Source organism: Fukomys damarensis, unplaced genomic scaffold, assembly GCF_012274545.1.
Source record: "Fukomys damarensis isolate Sample0158 unplaced genomic scaffold, DMR_v1.0_HiC HiC_scaffold_31, whole genome shotgun sequence".
Classification (NCBI taxonomy): domain Eukaryota; kingdom Metazoa; phylum Chordata; class Mammalia; order Rodentia; family Bathyergidae; genus Fukomys; species Fukomys damarensis.
The window spans coordinates 24,652,652-24,667,160 of record NW_022900943.1 but is presented as its reverse complement, the minus strand read 5'-3'; the positions used below and the strand labels follow the sequence as shown (position 1 = coordinate 24,667,160).

At 31.4% G+C, this 14,509-nt stretch overlaps 1 protein-coding gene across 5 annotated transcripts in view; it reads right to left on the bottom strand.

Annotated features, from left to right (window-relative positions):
• Vps13a (vacuolar protein sorting 13 homolog A) overlaps positions 1–14,509 on the bottom strand; it is a 228,418-nt gene that overhangs the window by 184,479 nt on the left and 29,430 nt on the right. For all 5 annotated transcript variants that reach the window (XR_004514896.1, XR_004514897.1, XM_033757746.1 and 2 more), the window contains exons 14-19: positions 13,786–13,848; positions 13,192–13,330; positions 12,214–12,308; positions 11,771–11,913; positions 1,364–1,550; positions 1,168–1,282 (exon numbers count right to left, since the gene is read on the bottom strand). Coding sequence is in view for 3 of the 5 variants with exons in the window: in XM_033757746.1 (XP_033613637.1) it covers positions 1,168–1,282; positions 1,364–1,550; positions 11,771–11,913; positions 12,214–12,308; positions 13,192–13,330; positions 13,786–13,848 (742 nt within the window). In the remaining 2 variants the exon portion in view is untranslated. The remainder of the gene's footprint in view (positions 1–1,167; positions 1,283–1,363; positions 1,551–11,770; positions 11,914–12,213; positions 12,309–13,191; positions 13,331–13,785; positions 13,849–14,509) is intronic.

Genomic DNA, 14,509 nt, shown 5'->3' with positions numbered 1-14,509 from the left:
AGTACTCAGATACTCAGAGTTAGGAAACTCAATGAATCTCAACAGCAAAACACACACACACACACACACACACACACACACATTCATTACCAAAGCTAAAATATAACATACTGGAACTACACAAAACAAAATGTAAGATTTTAAATGTAAAACATAAAAGACAATCTATAAGAAAGCATCAAATACACTGGTACCTAGATACGAAAAAGCATGGAAACCAACACATAGCAGACTGGCCCCTTTTGTGTTTTTTAAAAAATACCTTTCAACCTTTAATTCTATGTTCAAATAAAATATATGTTAAAACTGAGGGGAAAATTTTTACCAAAAAAACTCTATAAAAAGAAAAAATTATAGTATGGTATACCTAAAAATACACACAATCAACTTTATAGAGATAAAAAATATGGTTCAGTTCCATGTCCATGTAATTAGATATAACAGTTTCAAAATTTACTAAGAAATATGACAGACCTAGAAGAAAAAAATATACATTCATCCTGAGGCGTTTTTCACTTATCTCTCTAAATAATTGTTAGAATAAGGTGACAAAAGGAAGAAAGAAATAGAGACACAGATTTGAATTACTATATATGATTAACAAACACATCCTAAGAAGTATGTATACTTTTTAAACAGGTTTTTCAGTATATGTGGAACATTTTCTAAAAACACCATATATGGAGTAAAAGTCCCAACAAATTACAAAACAATAAAATCATCTCTATAGTGAAGAATCTATTTTAAAAAACTGAATATGAACTTTTAAATCTTCCCACACAGAAATCTACAGGGCCAAATGGTTTTATTATTAAGCTCTGCCAACTAATTCAGGAAGAAATAACACCCAAGCTACTTATTCTTCTAGAGAAACAAAAAGGATACAACTTTTATATTCTGAGCTCAACATATCAAACTCTGTAATTTCTTATAATAGAAAAGGACAAGCCTGTTATGGTCACAAAGAGATGTCCAAAAATCCTATACAAAATTCTGCAGTGGTTCTTAAGAACTTCTTGTATTTAAAAAGTGATTGTTACACCTGCCTTTAAACAACTAAGAACTTACCATATTATTTTTACATAAAACTGTATTAGTCAAATATCATTTTTATATATGGCAACATTTAATATGGGGTATAGATTTAATATGCCAACATGAACTTACCTGTTGCTGTCTTGTCTCGAAATTCTTCAAGTTTTGTCAAAGTTGCTGAAGTGAGCTGTGCTAGATGTACCTCTTTAGGAGGTCTGAAGAATTCCACTATACTATTCACTGTCCTCTGTTAAAATAAGCATCATTAACATAAAGCACGAACTCAAAATGAACAGTATTAAAATTTGGTAATACAGAAAATGCTTACTGCATCATATATTATTTCTAAAGGTTCAGCTTCTATGATACACCTCTGAGCAACAGTTTCATCTAGTGGATTTATCTCAAATATAATTTGGAAGAGTGACATATCATCCAAAGAAGTCAGGAGGTGAGGCTTTTTAAAATTATCTGGTAAGCCAGTAATATGAAATGAATCAATTTTGGTTTCAAATCTGTATAAAAAAAATAGGAAAGAAAATTACAAATCAATACAATTTAAAAATTTTTTTCTAAACCAAAACAACAAAAATTAGTGAAAACTTCACTTTGATTCCCTAAACCCCATAAAAAAAACCCTTTCACTCCATAAAAGAAAATAACCAATGTTGCTCTGAACCGACATAAATTATTTCACAAAAAATTTACATGTTGATTACTATTTTTTAAAAAAGCTCTAAGTTACTAGTGTACTTACTGATAATATTCGAAAATAAGAGGATATTCCTAAAATTATTAATCAAGACAAAACTGAAAAGTCATGATACAATTGTATAATAACTTCCTCTCCTAAAAGCAAAAATAAGTAATTAAAAATCAAGCACCAGGCAGCAATTCTGGATTGGCTGTGTGAGAAGCTCAGTGATCATTTTTTCCAGAGAATTAACAATGAAACAAATAATGAGACATTTAGTTTCTGGAAATAAGCCTAAGGGCACATTGAAAACAGAAAAACTGATGTATCCTGCAAAACTCACTTTCAAAATGGATGGGGAGGGGCCAGGGAATTTAGCTCAGTGGTTTAGTGGCCTGCCTTGCAAGCACAAGGACCCGAGTTCAATCCCCGGTACAAAAATAAATAAATAAATAAAAGGATGGGGAAATAAGATACTTCCATGATAAAGAACACCTGAGAAACTTCATGAACACCAAACCAGCACTGCAAGGAATTCTAAACAATATCCTAGAAAAAGACAATGAAGGTCACAACACCATGAGGCCCAACAGACCAAGTCAAATAGGCAAGGCAAGAAACTAAAAGGAGAGGGGGGAAAAAGTAAAAAGAGTTAACAAAAGGACAATAACATGACAATAATAAGTCAGTACATATCAGTTAAAACCATGAATGTCAATGGCCTCAATTCACCAACCAAGAGAAACAGACTGGCAGAAAGGATTAAGAAGCAAAATGCAACAATATGTTCTATACAAGAAATGCACCTAGTGCAAAAAGAAGCCCATACACTGAAAGTGAAAGGATAGAAAACAATCCTTCACGTGACAGGAGCCCAGAAAAAAGCAGGGGTAGCAAGCAATCTTATTTGGAGACAAAGTAAATTGCAAACAAAAACTGATTAAGAGAGACAAAGAAGGCCACTACATCCTTGTAAAGGGAACAATTCAACAGGAAGAGATGACAATCAAACATATATGCATATTAATATAAATATTAATGCCCACAACTATATAAAATAAATATTAATTAACATGAAAAACCAAATAAGCACTAACACAATTGTAGTGGGGGATCTAAATACCCCACTATCACAAATAGTTTATCTAGGCAAAAAAATCAACAATGAAATACTAGAACTGAACCAAGCGTTTGAACATATGGACTTAATAGACGTCTGTAGTGTTTCACCCCACAAAATCAGAAAATACATTCTTTTTGGCTGCACATGACTCATTCTCCAAGATAGACCACATATTACCTCACAGAACAGCTTTAAATAAAAGCAAAGGAATCGAAGTTATCCCCTGTGTATTATCAGATCGTAGTGCAATCAAGCTGGAGATCAATAGCATAAAAAACCGTAGGAACCTCACAAACACATGGAAATTGAACAACACTCTCAGGAACAATCAATGGGTCACAGAGGAAATTAGACATTTTTTACAAATAAATGATAATGCCAATAAAATATACAGGAATCTATGGGACACGATGAAAGCAGTTCTATGTGAAAAATTCATAGCATTGAATGCTCACACTAGGAAAACAGAGCAAGCTAAAATAAACAACCTAATGATGAATCTTAGACTTCTAGAAAAAGAAGAGCAAGAAAAACCCAAGAGAGGAAATTATAAAGATTACAGGAGAAATCAATGCAATGGAAACTAAGAAAATTATACAAAAAATAAATGAATGAAAACTTGAATGAAAAAATAAATGAAACTTGGTTTGTTGAAAGAATAAATAAAATTGATAAACCCTTAGCTAACCTTATCAAAAAAAGAAAAGGCTCACATCCATGCAATTAGGAATGAAAAAGGTGCAGTCACAACAGACCCAACAGAAATCCAGAGGATCGTTAATATCTACTTTGAAAAACCTATATTCTAATAAAATGGAAAACACAGAAGAAACGGACACACTTCTAGATACTTATGAATTACCAAGTTGAACAAAGAAAATAAAAAAATTTTAAACACCACAATTACAATCAGTGAAATTGAAAGTGTAATTAAAAGTTTACCAACAAAGAAAAGCCCAAGTCCTGATGGATTCACTGCTGAATTTTATAAGATATTTAGAGAACTACTGCTACTATTCTTTAAACTTTTCAATGAAATTGAAAGGGAAGCAATACTTCCAAATTCATTACTGGAAGCAAGTATCACTTTGATTCCCAAACCATGGAAAGACACAACTAAAAAAGAGAACTACAGAGCAATCCCCTTAATGAATATAGATGCAAAAATCCTTAATAAGATACTAGCAAACAGAATACAGAGGATCATCAAGAAGATCATACATCCTGACCAAGTCGGATTAATGCCAGGGATGCAAGGATGGTTCAATATAAGGAAGTCAATAAATGTAATACATTATAATAACAGAGTCAAGGACAAAAACCATATGTTCCTCTTGATAGATGCTGAAAAGGCATTTGACAAAATTCAACACCCATTCATGATAAAAACCCTGCAAAAAACTGTAATAGATGGTCTATATCTCAACTTAATAAAGGCTATCTATGAAAATCCAACAGCCAACATCATATTAAATGGCTAAAAACTGAAAACCCTCACATTAAAACAGGAACAAGGCAAGGATGCCCACTATCACCACTCCTCTTCAATATAGTTCTGGAAACATTAGCCACAGCAATTAGACAAAAGAAAGAAATCAAAGCAACAAAGACAGGAAAGGAAGAAGTTAAACTGTAATTATTTGCTGACGATATGATACTCTACATTGAGGACCCAAAAAATTCCCGAGTTCAATCCCCGGTACCAAAAAAAAAAAGAATGAGAAATTAAGTCATTCATAGGAAAATGGATACATATTGAGGATATACTCCTAAGTGAAATGAAGAAGTCACACATGTATAAATACTGAATAGTTTCTGTGGTATGAAATCGATAATAGTACATAAGATCCTAATGATATAATTGCTAATGTGAAATAGGAAGAAAAGGGCTAAAGGTGTAGGGAAAGTGGGAAGTGTAGGGGAAAGGTAATAAGGGAAAAGAAGAAATATGAGGAAATGAAAAAATGGAAAAAAAGTGTTTGTAAATGGGAAGGAGAGGAGAGGGTAAAGGGAGGGTGGGGATAAGGGGAAAAAATGAGAACCAAGACCTGTCATATAAAGGTACAAGATCCCAATGATGAATATAAATGTACTGTATACCTAAAATGTACCAATAAACTCAATGAGAAAAAAAAAAAAAATGAAGATCCGAGCAGCCAAAAGCCAAAAGAAAGAAAATGCAAATTTGAATATAAGACCACTGAAAATAGCAAATCTGAAAAAACAAAAAATGAACAGATGAGAAATCATCAATTAGATAAAAACATACATTATGGGAGCCCTACAAAGAAAAGGGGAAAAGAAAAGTCATAAAAATATTTGAAGAAACAATGCCTGAAAAATTCACAAATTTCATAAAGACATGAATCTCCTCATTCAAGAAGCTCAAAGAACTCGAATTAAGACAAAAATCAGAGATTCACATGGAGCTATACTGTAATCAAACTTTCAAAGGCCAAAATAAAGTGAAAATTTTGAAAGCAGCAAAAGAAAAGCAACTCATCATATACAAGAGACACATAAGTAGATGAAAAACTAATTTCTCAACCAAAATCAACAGTGTAACAATGTATTTAAAGTGATGAATAAAAAAATGTCAGGGGGTGAAGGGAGGGCAGAGGTAAGGGGAAAAAATGAGAATCAAGACTTGCCATGTAAAGGTACATGATCCCAACAATGAATGTAACTGTACTGTATCCCTAAAATGTACCAATAAACTCAATAAAATTAAAAAAAAAATGTCAACTGCAAAGTATGTATGTGGCAAAACTATCCTTTTAAACTGAAGGAGAAATTAAAATGCTCTAGATGAACAAAAACTGAATGGAATTGTCACAAGTAGACCTGAGGCTTATAAAACAGACTTAAGTGAGTCGTCAGGTTGCAATGAAAGGATGCTAGACAGCATAATTCTGAAGTCAAAAAATAATATTTAAATTCTTAAAAAGTAATTACAGAGGTAAAATAAAAAAAGAGCATTACTAGAGGTTTTTGTTGTTTGTTTTAAGACAGGGCCTCACAAAGTTGATAAACTGATCTTGCTGCCTCGTTCTACCAGAGTGCTGGGATTTCACGTGTGTACCACCACGCCGAAGTCAGTCTTACTGTATTTTTAGTTTCTAACTCCTCTTTTGACTTTCTCCAGAATTTAAACACAAATGTATCAAAAACGACTATAAATCTAGGTTAATGACTATACAACATATGAAACAGTAATTTCTGAAAATATCATAAAAGGAACAAAAGGAGCTGTGCAGGAGTAAAGCTTTATACACTACTGGAGTATCAATTCAAAATAGATCATCTTAAATTAACCAGGTTAACTGTAATCCTTAAAGTAGCCACTACTAAAATGTCTAATATATTACAAACAGAAGTGAGAAGGCTGGGGGTATAGCACATGAGCAGAGTGGTCATCTAGCATTCATTCTTGGCTTGATCTCATGAACTCAAAAACAAAAAAAGTGAGAAATGAACCAAAAAGATACACTACCAAAAAAAAAAAAAAAAAAAAAAAAAAAAAAAAAAAAAAAAAAAAAAAAAAAAAAAAAAAAAAAAAAAAAAAAAGCAAAAGAAGATAGTAATGGAGGAATCAAACACATGGACATATGACATATAATGCACAAAGAAAAATCTGAAGTCCTTGTGTATAATCAATCACTTTTATAAATGGAATTAAACATGAAAACTGAAACAAACTGGAACAATGAAAGACATACAACTATATACTACTTGTATAACAGATTCACTTTACATCCAAAAATACATGAGTTGAAAGTAAAAGGATTTAAAAAGATATTCCTTGAAACTAATAAACAAAAAAGATCTGAGTTGTTATACTAACATACAAAACAGTCCTTAAGTTAAATACTGTGACAAGGGAAAAAATTCAAGATACAAAACTAAAAAATGTGCCAATACATGAAAATTAAAATATTCTTAAACAGTCGAAGAGGACAAATCAGAAAGTAGCTTCAGGAAAATGAATGAAAATAAAGCAAAATACATCATGCCAAAATATATGCAATGTATCCAGAGCAGTACTCAAAAGGAAATTCTTATATGTAAATGCCTATACAGATAGTCCCTGAGTTATGAAATTTCATTTATGACTTTTAATCTTTAAAACAGCTTGAGAAGAAACTAACAAAAGTGGTTTGTTTCAGAAGAAACCAGACATCATATTCTAAATTTCTGATGTTTTCCCATACTAATGATACACAGCTCTCCCAAGTAAATATGACACCATGAGGCAAAGAATTGATACCCTACAGTATATTGTGTTCAGTGTATTTTGTATATCACATCCCCCATGTGATACATTACATGGAACATCCATCTATGTCTCCTGTACCCATATAGCCATTCTGTTTTTCAGTTTTAGTGAACTATTCAAGAAATTATTTGAGACATTCATGATTTTAATATAAAACAAGCTTAGGGTTAGGTAAGTCTGCCAACTGTACCCTAAGATATTGGTCTGAGCACATGTAAAGAAGGCTAGATTAAGGTATGGTGTTCTGTAGGTTAGGTGTATCAAATATATTTCTGATATTCTCAAAATATAATGAACTTATAGAGAGAGACATCACCCCATGGTAAGTCAAGGAACATCCATAGTACACAAACATACAGTTCTGCTTCCCTTGGTCTCCAGGACAGACTGGTTCCAGGACCTTTCACAGTATTTACATATAATTTACATACATCTCCTGTATATTTTAAATCTAGATCACCTACAAAACCTAATGTACATGTTACAGTTATATTATATTGTTTAAAGAATACCTTGAAAAAAGTCCATACAAGTTAAGTTTAGATACAATTTTTTAAATAAAATTTTGATCCACATTTGATTGAATCTATGGATGTGAAACCCTTGGATATAGAGAGCCAAATGTAAATCAATTCAATAACCTTACTTTATATCTTAAGAATCTAGAGAAAAGAGCCAAAACTCTTTAGAAGGAATCAAATAATACATATCAGATAGAAATAGAGAATGACAATACAAAAATGAAAGAAATCGAAGTTATTAATTTGAACACAACATACCTAAATTTTCTATCTAATGAAGGAAAAAAGGAGAGCATATAAAAATAAAGAAGAAATTATAGTGAATTCATTATTACAGAACTTAGAGGAACAAAAAAGGACTACAGGAAAATACTGTAAGAAATAGTATAGTAACAAAATAGATAACCAAATGAACTGCATAAATTCCTAGAAACACATAAATCACAATAACTGACTCAAGAATAAATAGAAAATCAGATAAATAATAGCAAGTAAAACCTTATAATGACTTAAAAACCTTTTGTAAAACTTACTATAACTTATAAGCCTTACTTATAAACCTTAAGGATCTTTTTTTATAAAACCTGTGACTAGTAAGGAGTAAGGCAGTAATCGCAAACTCCCAAAAAAAGAAAACTCCAGGAAGAATTGGCTTCCCCGGTGAATTCTACAAACTATAAAGAATTAATAACAATTTCAAATTCTTCTAAATTTTAGAAGGACAAATACCTCTTAATTCATCCCTTGAGGCAAGCATTACTCTGACACCAATGCCAGATGAAAACATAAGAAAACTAAAACTTCATATCCCATTATGAATACAAAATGAAAAATTAAATGAAACAAAGTACTAGCAGAACAAATTCAACACATTATTGAAAGGACTACACACCATGAACAAACAGAATTTATCTCTGGAATCTAAGGATGGATGAATATAACAAAAACAGGGAAACATATTAAAAGTACATAACATCTCAAATGATGCACAAAAGCATTTCTTAACAAAATCCAAATGGCTAAAAAACAAAAGAGAATAAACTAAAAAACTAAGAATGCAATGGTCTTTACCCAACATAAAAAAGAACATTTAATCATACAGGGCTGGAGACGATAGTGCATGCCTGTAATCCCAGCGCTGAGGCTGATGATCACCACACAGGCTGGACTACACAGTGAGTTCAAGGCCGGCCTGAGCTACATAGATAGATCTTTTCTCAAAAAAAATCAAAAAAAGAAAAGAAAAGCCTACATCTAAAATCATACTCAATGGTAAAGGACCACCTCTCCCACTAAGATCAAAAGCAAGGAAATATGACTACTTCTACCACTGCTATTCAACATAATTCTGGAAGACTTAACCAAAGTCATTAGACAAAAAAAGCGGCAATTTTAAATGCACACATGAGAAAAAGCTAACTTTAGTCACAGATGCATAATCCTGTATCTATTTTTAAAATCATTTAAAGTTTATAAAAAAAGAAAATAATCAAATTTCAGAAAGATGCTGCAGAAAGAGAAAAGCTGATCATCAACTTCGTATGGTTTTTGCAAAGGACCTGGAACAATAAAAAAAAATATTGGAAGTGAACAAAATTAGAAGACACACAGTTCCCAACTTTAAAACACACAGTAGTAAATACACAGCAGTCAAAACAATGAGGTACTGGCACAACAACAGACATACTGAGAGTCTAAAGTGGACTGAAAGTCTAGGGTGAATATAATGAAGAAACCATAATTAGCACTGGAGATGTAGCTCAGTGGCAGAGTGCTTGCTTGATATGCAGGAGGCCCTGGGCTCAATTCTCAACATCAGAAAGAAAAATGGGGTGGGAGGAGAAAGTCAGTCATTCATAAATCTATGGCCAAGTCATTTTCTATAGAATAGCAAGACCACTGAGGGAGAAAAAGAAAAGTCTCTTGAAGAAGTGGTGCTGGGACACTTGGATATTCACATTCAAATACAACAAGTTGTGTTCATTTTTACTTCATTTACAAAAATTAACCCAAAATGGATTATAAACCATATATATAAAACAGAAATAAAAAACTCTCAGAGAAAAATAGTGGAGCAGCAAACCATCTGAAGGATATGACAGCAAAGCATGAGCAACAAAAGAAAAAAATTGAACTTCATCAAAGTTAAAAATTCTTCCACATCAAAGATCATTACAAACAAAATGAAAAAAAGCTAAATAGGAGAAAATATTGGTCAATCATGTACCAGATGAGAGTACAGGATCCAGAGTGTAGAAATATTCTCACAAATTAACACTAAAAATAATTCAATTTGAAAATGGGAGTAATGAAGGAATACAAATGGCCAGGTGGGGCACGGTGGTGCACACCTGTCCCAGCACTTAGGAGGCAGGAGGACAGTCATGAGTTTGAGGCCAGCCTGGGCTACATAGTGAGTTCAAGGGCAATCTTAACTACATAGTGAGACTCTGAAAAACAAAAACAAATGGCTTAAATCCACGTGAAAAGATATTCAGGTCAGTCATTAAAGAATTTCAAATCAAAACCACAATAAAATACCACACTTCACAGTCACAAGATGGTTATAATTAAAAACAAAACAAAAACAAAAAAGAACAACTACTGGAAAGGATGTGAAAAATCTAAACCAATGTACACTGCTTGCTGGTGGAAATGTAAAAGGTGAGCCCTTATTTATTATAGCTTGGTAGTTCTTCAAAAAGGTAAAAATGAATTACCTATGCTACCAAAATTCCACTCCCAGGTTCAAACACAAAATAGAGTATCCAAATCCTCACACATGAATGTTCAGTGCAGCATATTTCACTATTAGTCAGAAGGTGGAAAGAAACCAAAACCCACTGATCAATAGATAAACAAATTGTGAAATATTATTTAGCCTTAAAAATCCATGCAATTTGGATACATACTTATATAAATATGATAGCCTTGAAAATATTATGCTAAGTGAAAAAAATCATACACAAAAAGCCACATATTAATTTTATTTATTTAAAATATCCACGATTTATAAATCTTTAGAAAGAGAAGCATGTTTTCCAAGGAATAGGCAGGGATGGCAAGAGGGGGATTGGCATGATTACTTAATGAGTCAGGGTTTTATTTTGCAATGATGATAATGTTTTGAATTTATAGGGTTGGTGACTGTACAACAGTATGAATATACTAACTTCACTCTTTAAAAGGTCAATTTTCTCTTTAAAAGCTTGTTTAAAAGTTCTGAAATTAGTGATAGCTACATAACCTTGTAAACAGACCAACATGAAACTGATACACAATAAAGTTGTGAAAAAAAGAATGAATACTTTGAATGAATATATTGTAGATATGTGAATTACATTTCAATAGTGCTATTTTTGGGGTGGAGGAGTACCAGAGATCGAACTCAGGACCTTGAGCTTGTGAGGCAAGCAGTGGGAGCACTAAGCTAAATCTGTGGCCCCCTCAATAGTGCTATTTTAAAAACAAGAGCAAAATAAACACTTTCCCACATTAAAAACAACATTGTTAATATTTCTTTTTGTGTGGTACAACTGCCAAACATTTTACATTTTTCTCTAGTGCTCTACATTTCACTGGCATGCAGTTTTCTACTAAAAATGTATTGTAAGACATTAAAAATAAATAAACCATTAGTAATTCCAAAAGATATACAATCTATTACTGGAAAAAAAAATGTAAGCTCCTAAAATCACATGTACAGATACATGAAACTATCATATATACAAGACTTAAAAACTGTGACCCAAACTTCAACCTTATAGTCAATTTTTTTTCTTTTAAAGCACAGGTTGATTATCCCTTATCTGAAATGCCTAACATCAGAAATATGTATTTCTAAAACATCTTCAGATTTTTTTGGGGTCTTGTAGTATCTCCACATGCATAAGGTAACACAAAATCTGTATTTCATATAAACCTCATGTACAGAGCCTGAAGGTAATTATATAAAACATTTTTAGTGCAACTGCACTTCAACTCTGACCCATCACATAAGCTCAAGTCTGGAATTTTCTACTAGTGTCATGATGAGAGCACTCAAAAAGTTCCAGATTTTGGATTTCAGATTTTCAAATTAGAACTGCTTGATCTATAAAGAAAAATAAATTAATACTTACTTTATTGCTTGTGCTCCTGGTCTTTGCACAACTGAAGTGCTAAATTCTTCTACAACAATGTCTATGAGCTCAGGTTTTTGGTGACTTTCTCTTAGAACAACAGACATGCTTTTCAAATGAATGAAAATCTTCATGGCTTCAAACTAGAGTATATAGAAGAATAAAGATAAAAAAAAATACATATATACACACACATACTATATATACATGCAACATATAATCTTATTTTTATAATCCATTAATTTAAAAAACAATATACTTTTAAAGAATCAACACTTTAGCATCAAAAAATAAAATAACTTCTATTCAAATTTGGAAATTAAAATGAAATACTGATGGACCCAGAAAAAGATCCCAGAGCAAGTTAGTATACATATCTGAAAGAATTATAATAGGCATATCTAATATTAAATTCGGAGTTATAAATCAAGAAAACATCTTACTGTTTTGGGCAAAGTTGGATCAACTGCTGTTTCACTATAGCCAATTGCTTCATAGAGTAAAGCTTTTTCTTCGGGTGTCAACATTTCTTCAAGAACTACAAATCATAAAGAGGTATTTCATGTTCTTATGCAGTAACAATATAAAATGTAATTCAGCTACCTTTATAAATAAAATGCAAAGTTTACTTTTTTTTTTCTATTACTTTTCAGAACCAATGAATGTTAGAATAGTATTGGCAATTTTAGAAGTTACTGTCCAAAAATGTAAGTTACTAAACATACATATTTAGCAAATTTCTAAATGCTTGTATTAGTCAGGAGTTCAAAAAAGGACTAACTGTATTGGGCAGTTAATGCCACTGTACTAAGAAATACACTGAACATACAAAATAGGTAGAGGAAGTATTAATTTCCTCCCAATTTACAGATGATAAAACAGGTTTAGAGAACTTAACTAATTTGCCAGGGCCAACAAGTGATAGATCCAGGATGTACATCTAAGTCCCAAAGCTATGACCCTAAGCATTTAAGAAATAAAACTCTTTAAAAGAAACAATTTCAATTGAAAGTTCAAATGGTATACGAGTACTACACCAAATGCATTCATGAAATCTTCAGGATATAAAGTTCTTCTGTAAGCACTAGTTAAGATTTTTTAAAAATTAACATATACATTTAAAATGCATGTATGAAACCCATTGATCTGTACAAGTAATATGACTGAATAATTATAATTTAAAAAAGAATCACCCTGTAAATCAATAGAAGAGAAATCATAGTTGCTTTAAGTTAAAAAAGAAAAAAAAAGAATGAAGGCAAAATTTTAGACTTAAAACTTTATCATAAATTTAAACAATATATCATTTTACATATACATATAGATAGATACACACATTTATTTTAATTACAGAGAAAGTACTCAGAAAAACTTTCACACTTGATAATTAACTACAATACTATAAAATGAAATTAACATACTTCCAGGTTTAACATCTGGTTGCTGTTTAGTCTTGTTGGTTTTTGATTCTGACCAAGTCCACAGCCAGCTAAACCATCCTTTATTATCCTCTGGATCGTTTACTCCTTCTTTATAAATCCTATATCCAGCTTTCTTTACCTAAAATGATTAAATTTTCACATAAATAAAAAGTTACTCTTTTTTAAGCAATCAAAAGAACAAGCATATATTCACAGAATGTATCCACCTAAATGAATGAACATAAACAAGATACACAAATAACAGCACATAATAACTGCAACATCAGCCAGCAAGAATTCTGGATTACCCACATAGCTTCCCTACTGTCTTATGAGACACGGTAATTAGTAGGGGGAAAAAAATGGCTTTTCACCTTTATGGTAACCCCAATTATTACTAAATTTTTTCTATAAAAACCTGTCTGATTTTACATGGATGTGGCAAAGATTAATTCAAATTTTCTATAACACACAAAAGATTGAACTCTTTGAAGTAAACAGTATTTTTCAGCATATTAATAACATCAAAGCATCTGTCATATCCATATAGAATTTAGATTTATTCTTAATAACTGAATGATAATGTAAAATTACCTCAACTTCTGCCTGTTGTCTAGCTATAGTTATATTAAAGATATCCAAGGTTTTCTCCAACTCCTGAAAATGGAAATGGAAATGTCAATGTCACATAATTATATATGTATAATTATATATATAAATAAAATTTCTACACTAATGAAAACGTAGGATAGAAGCAGACAACAGAACACCCAGTCAATGTAAGATATATTTGTTAAATTCTGGAAGACAGTGTTTATATAATGTTTGAAAATTAGTACAACAGAATATAATTTTGAACAAAGAAACCAGACCTGTTGGGCATATAAAAGTTACAACTATAAACAGAGTTACAGACACATATTGAAAGATACCATACATACATTTTACAAATTACTTTTACCTGGGTTTTAACTATATCTAAGCATAAACATAATGTTATTTTTAACTAAAAACATAACAGTTCAGATGCCATCATCAGGATATTCCAAGTAGATACACTTAAGACTTGTTTTTAACTTGTTTATTTTACAAAGATGTTTCGGCTATTGAAATAAGCTGAGATAAACTAAATATTTCGTCATAGCTATCCATTCTTAAGATTACTTTTAAGTTTCATGCTCAAGCCACTTTTTTACTACAAACTGGAAATCTGTTCTAGATTCAGAATAGTTACATTAATTTCAAGAAGATAACTACCATATGTCTCTCTAAACTAGATTTAATTCATCTGGTAAAATAGTGCCTTTTAAAATATGTC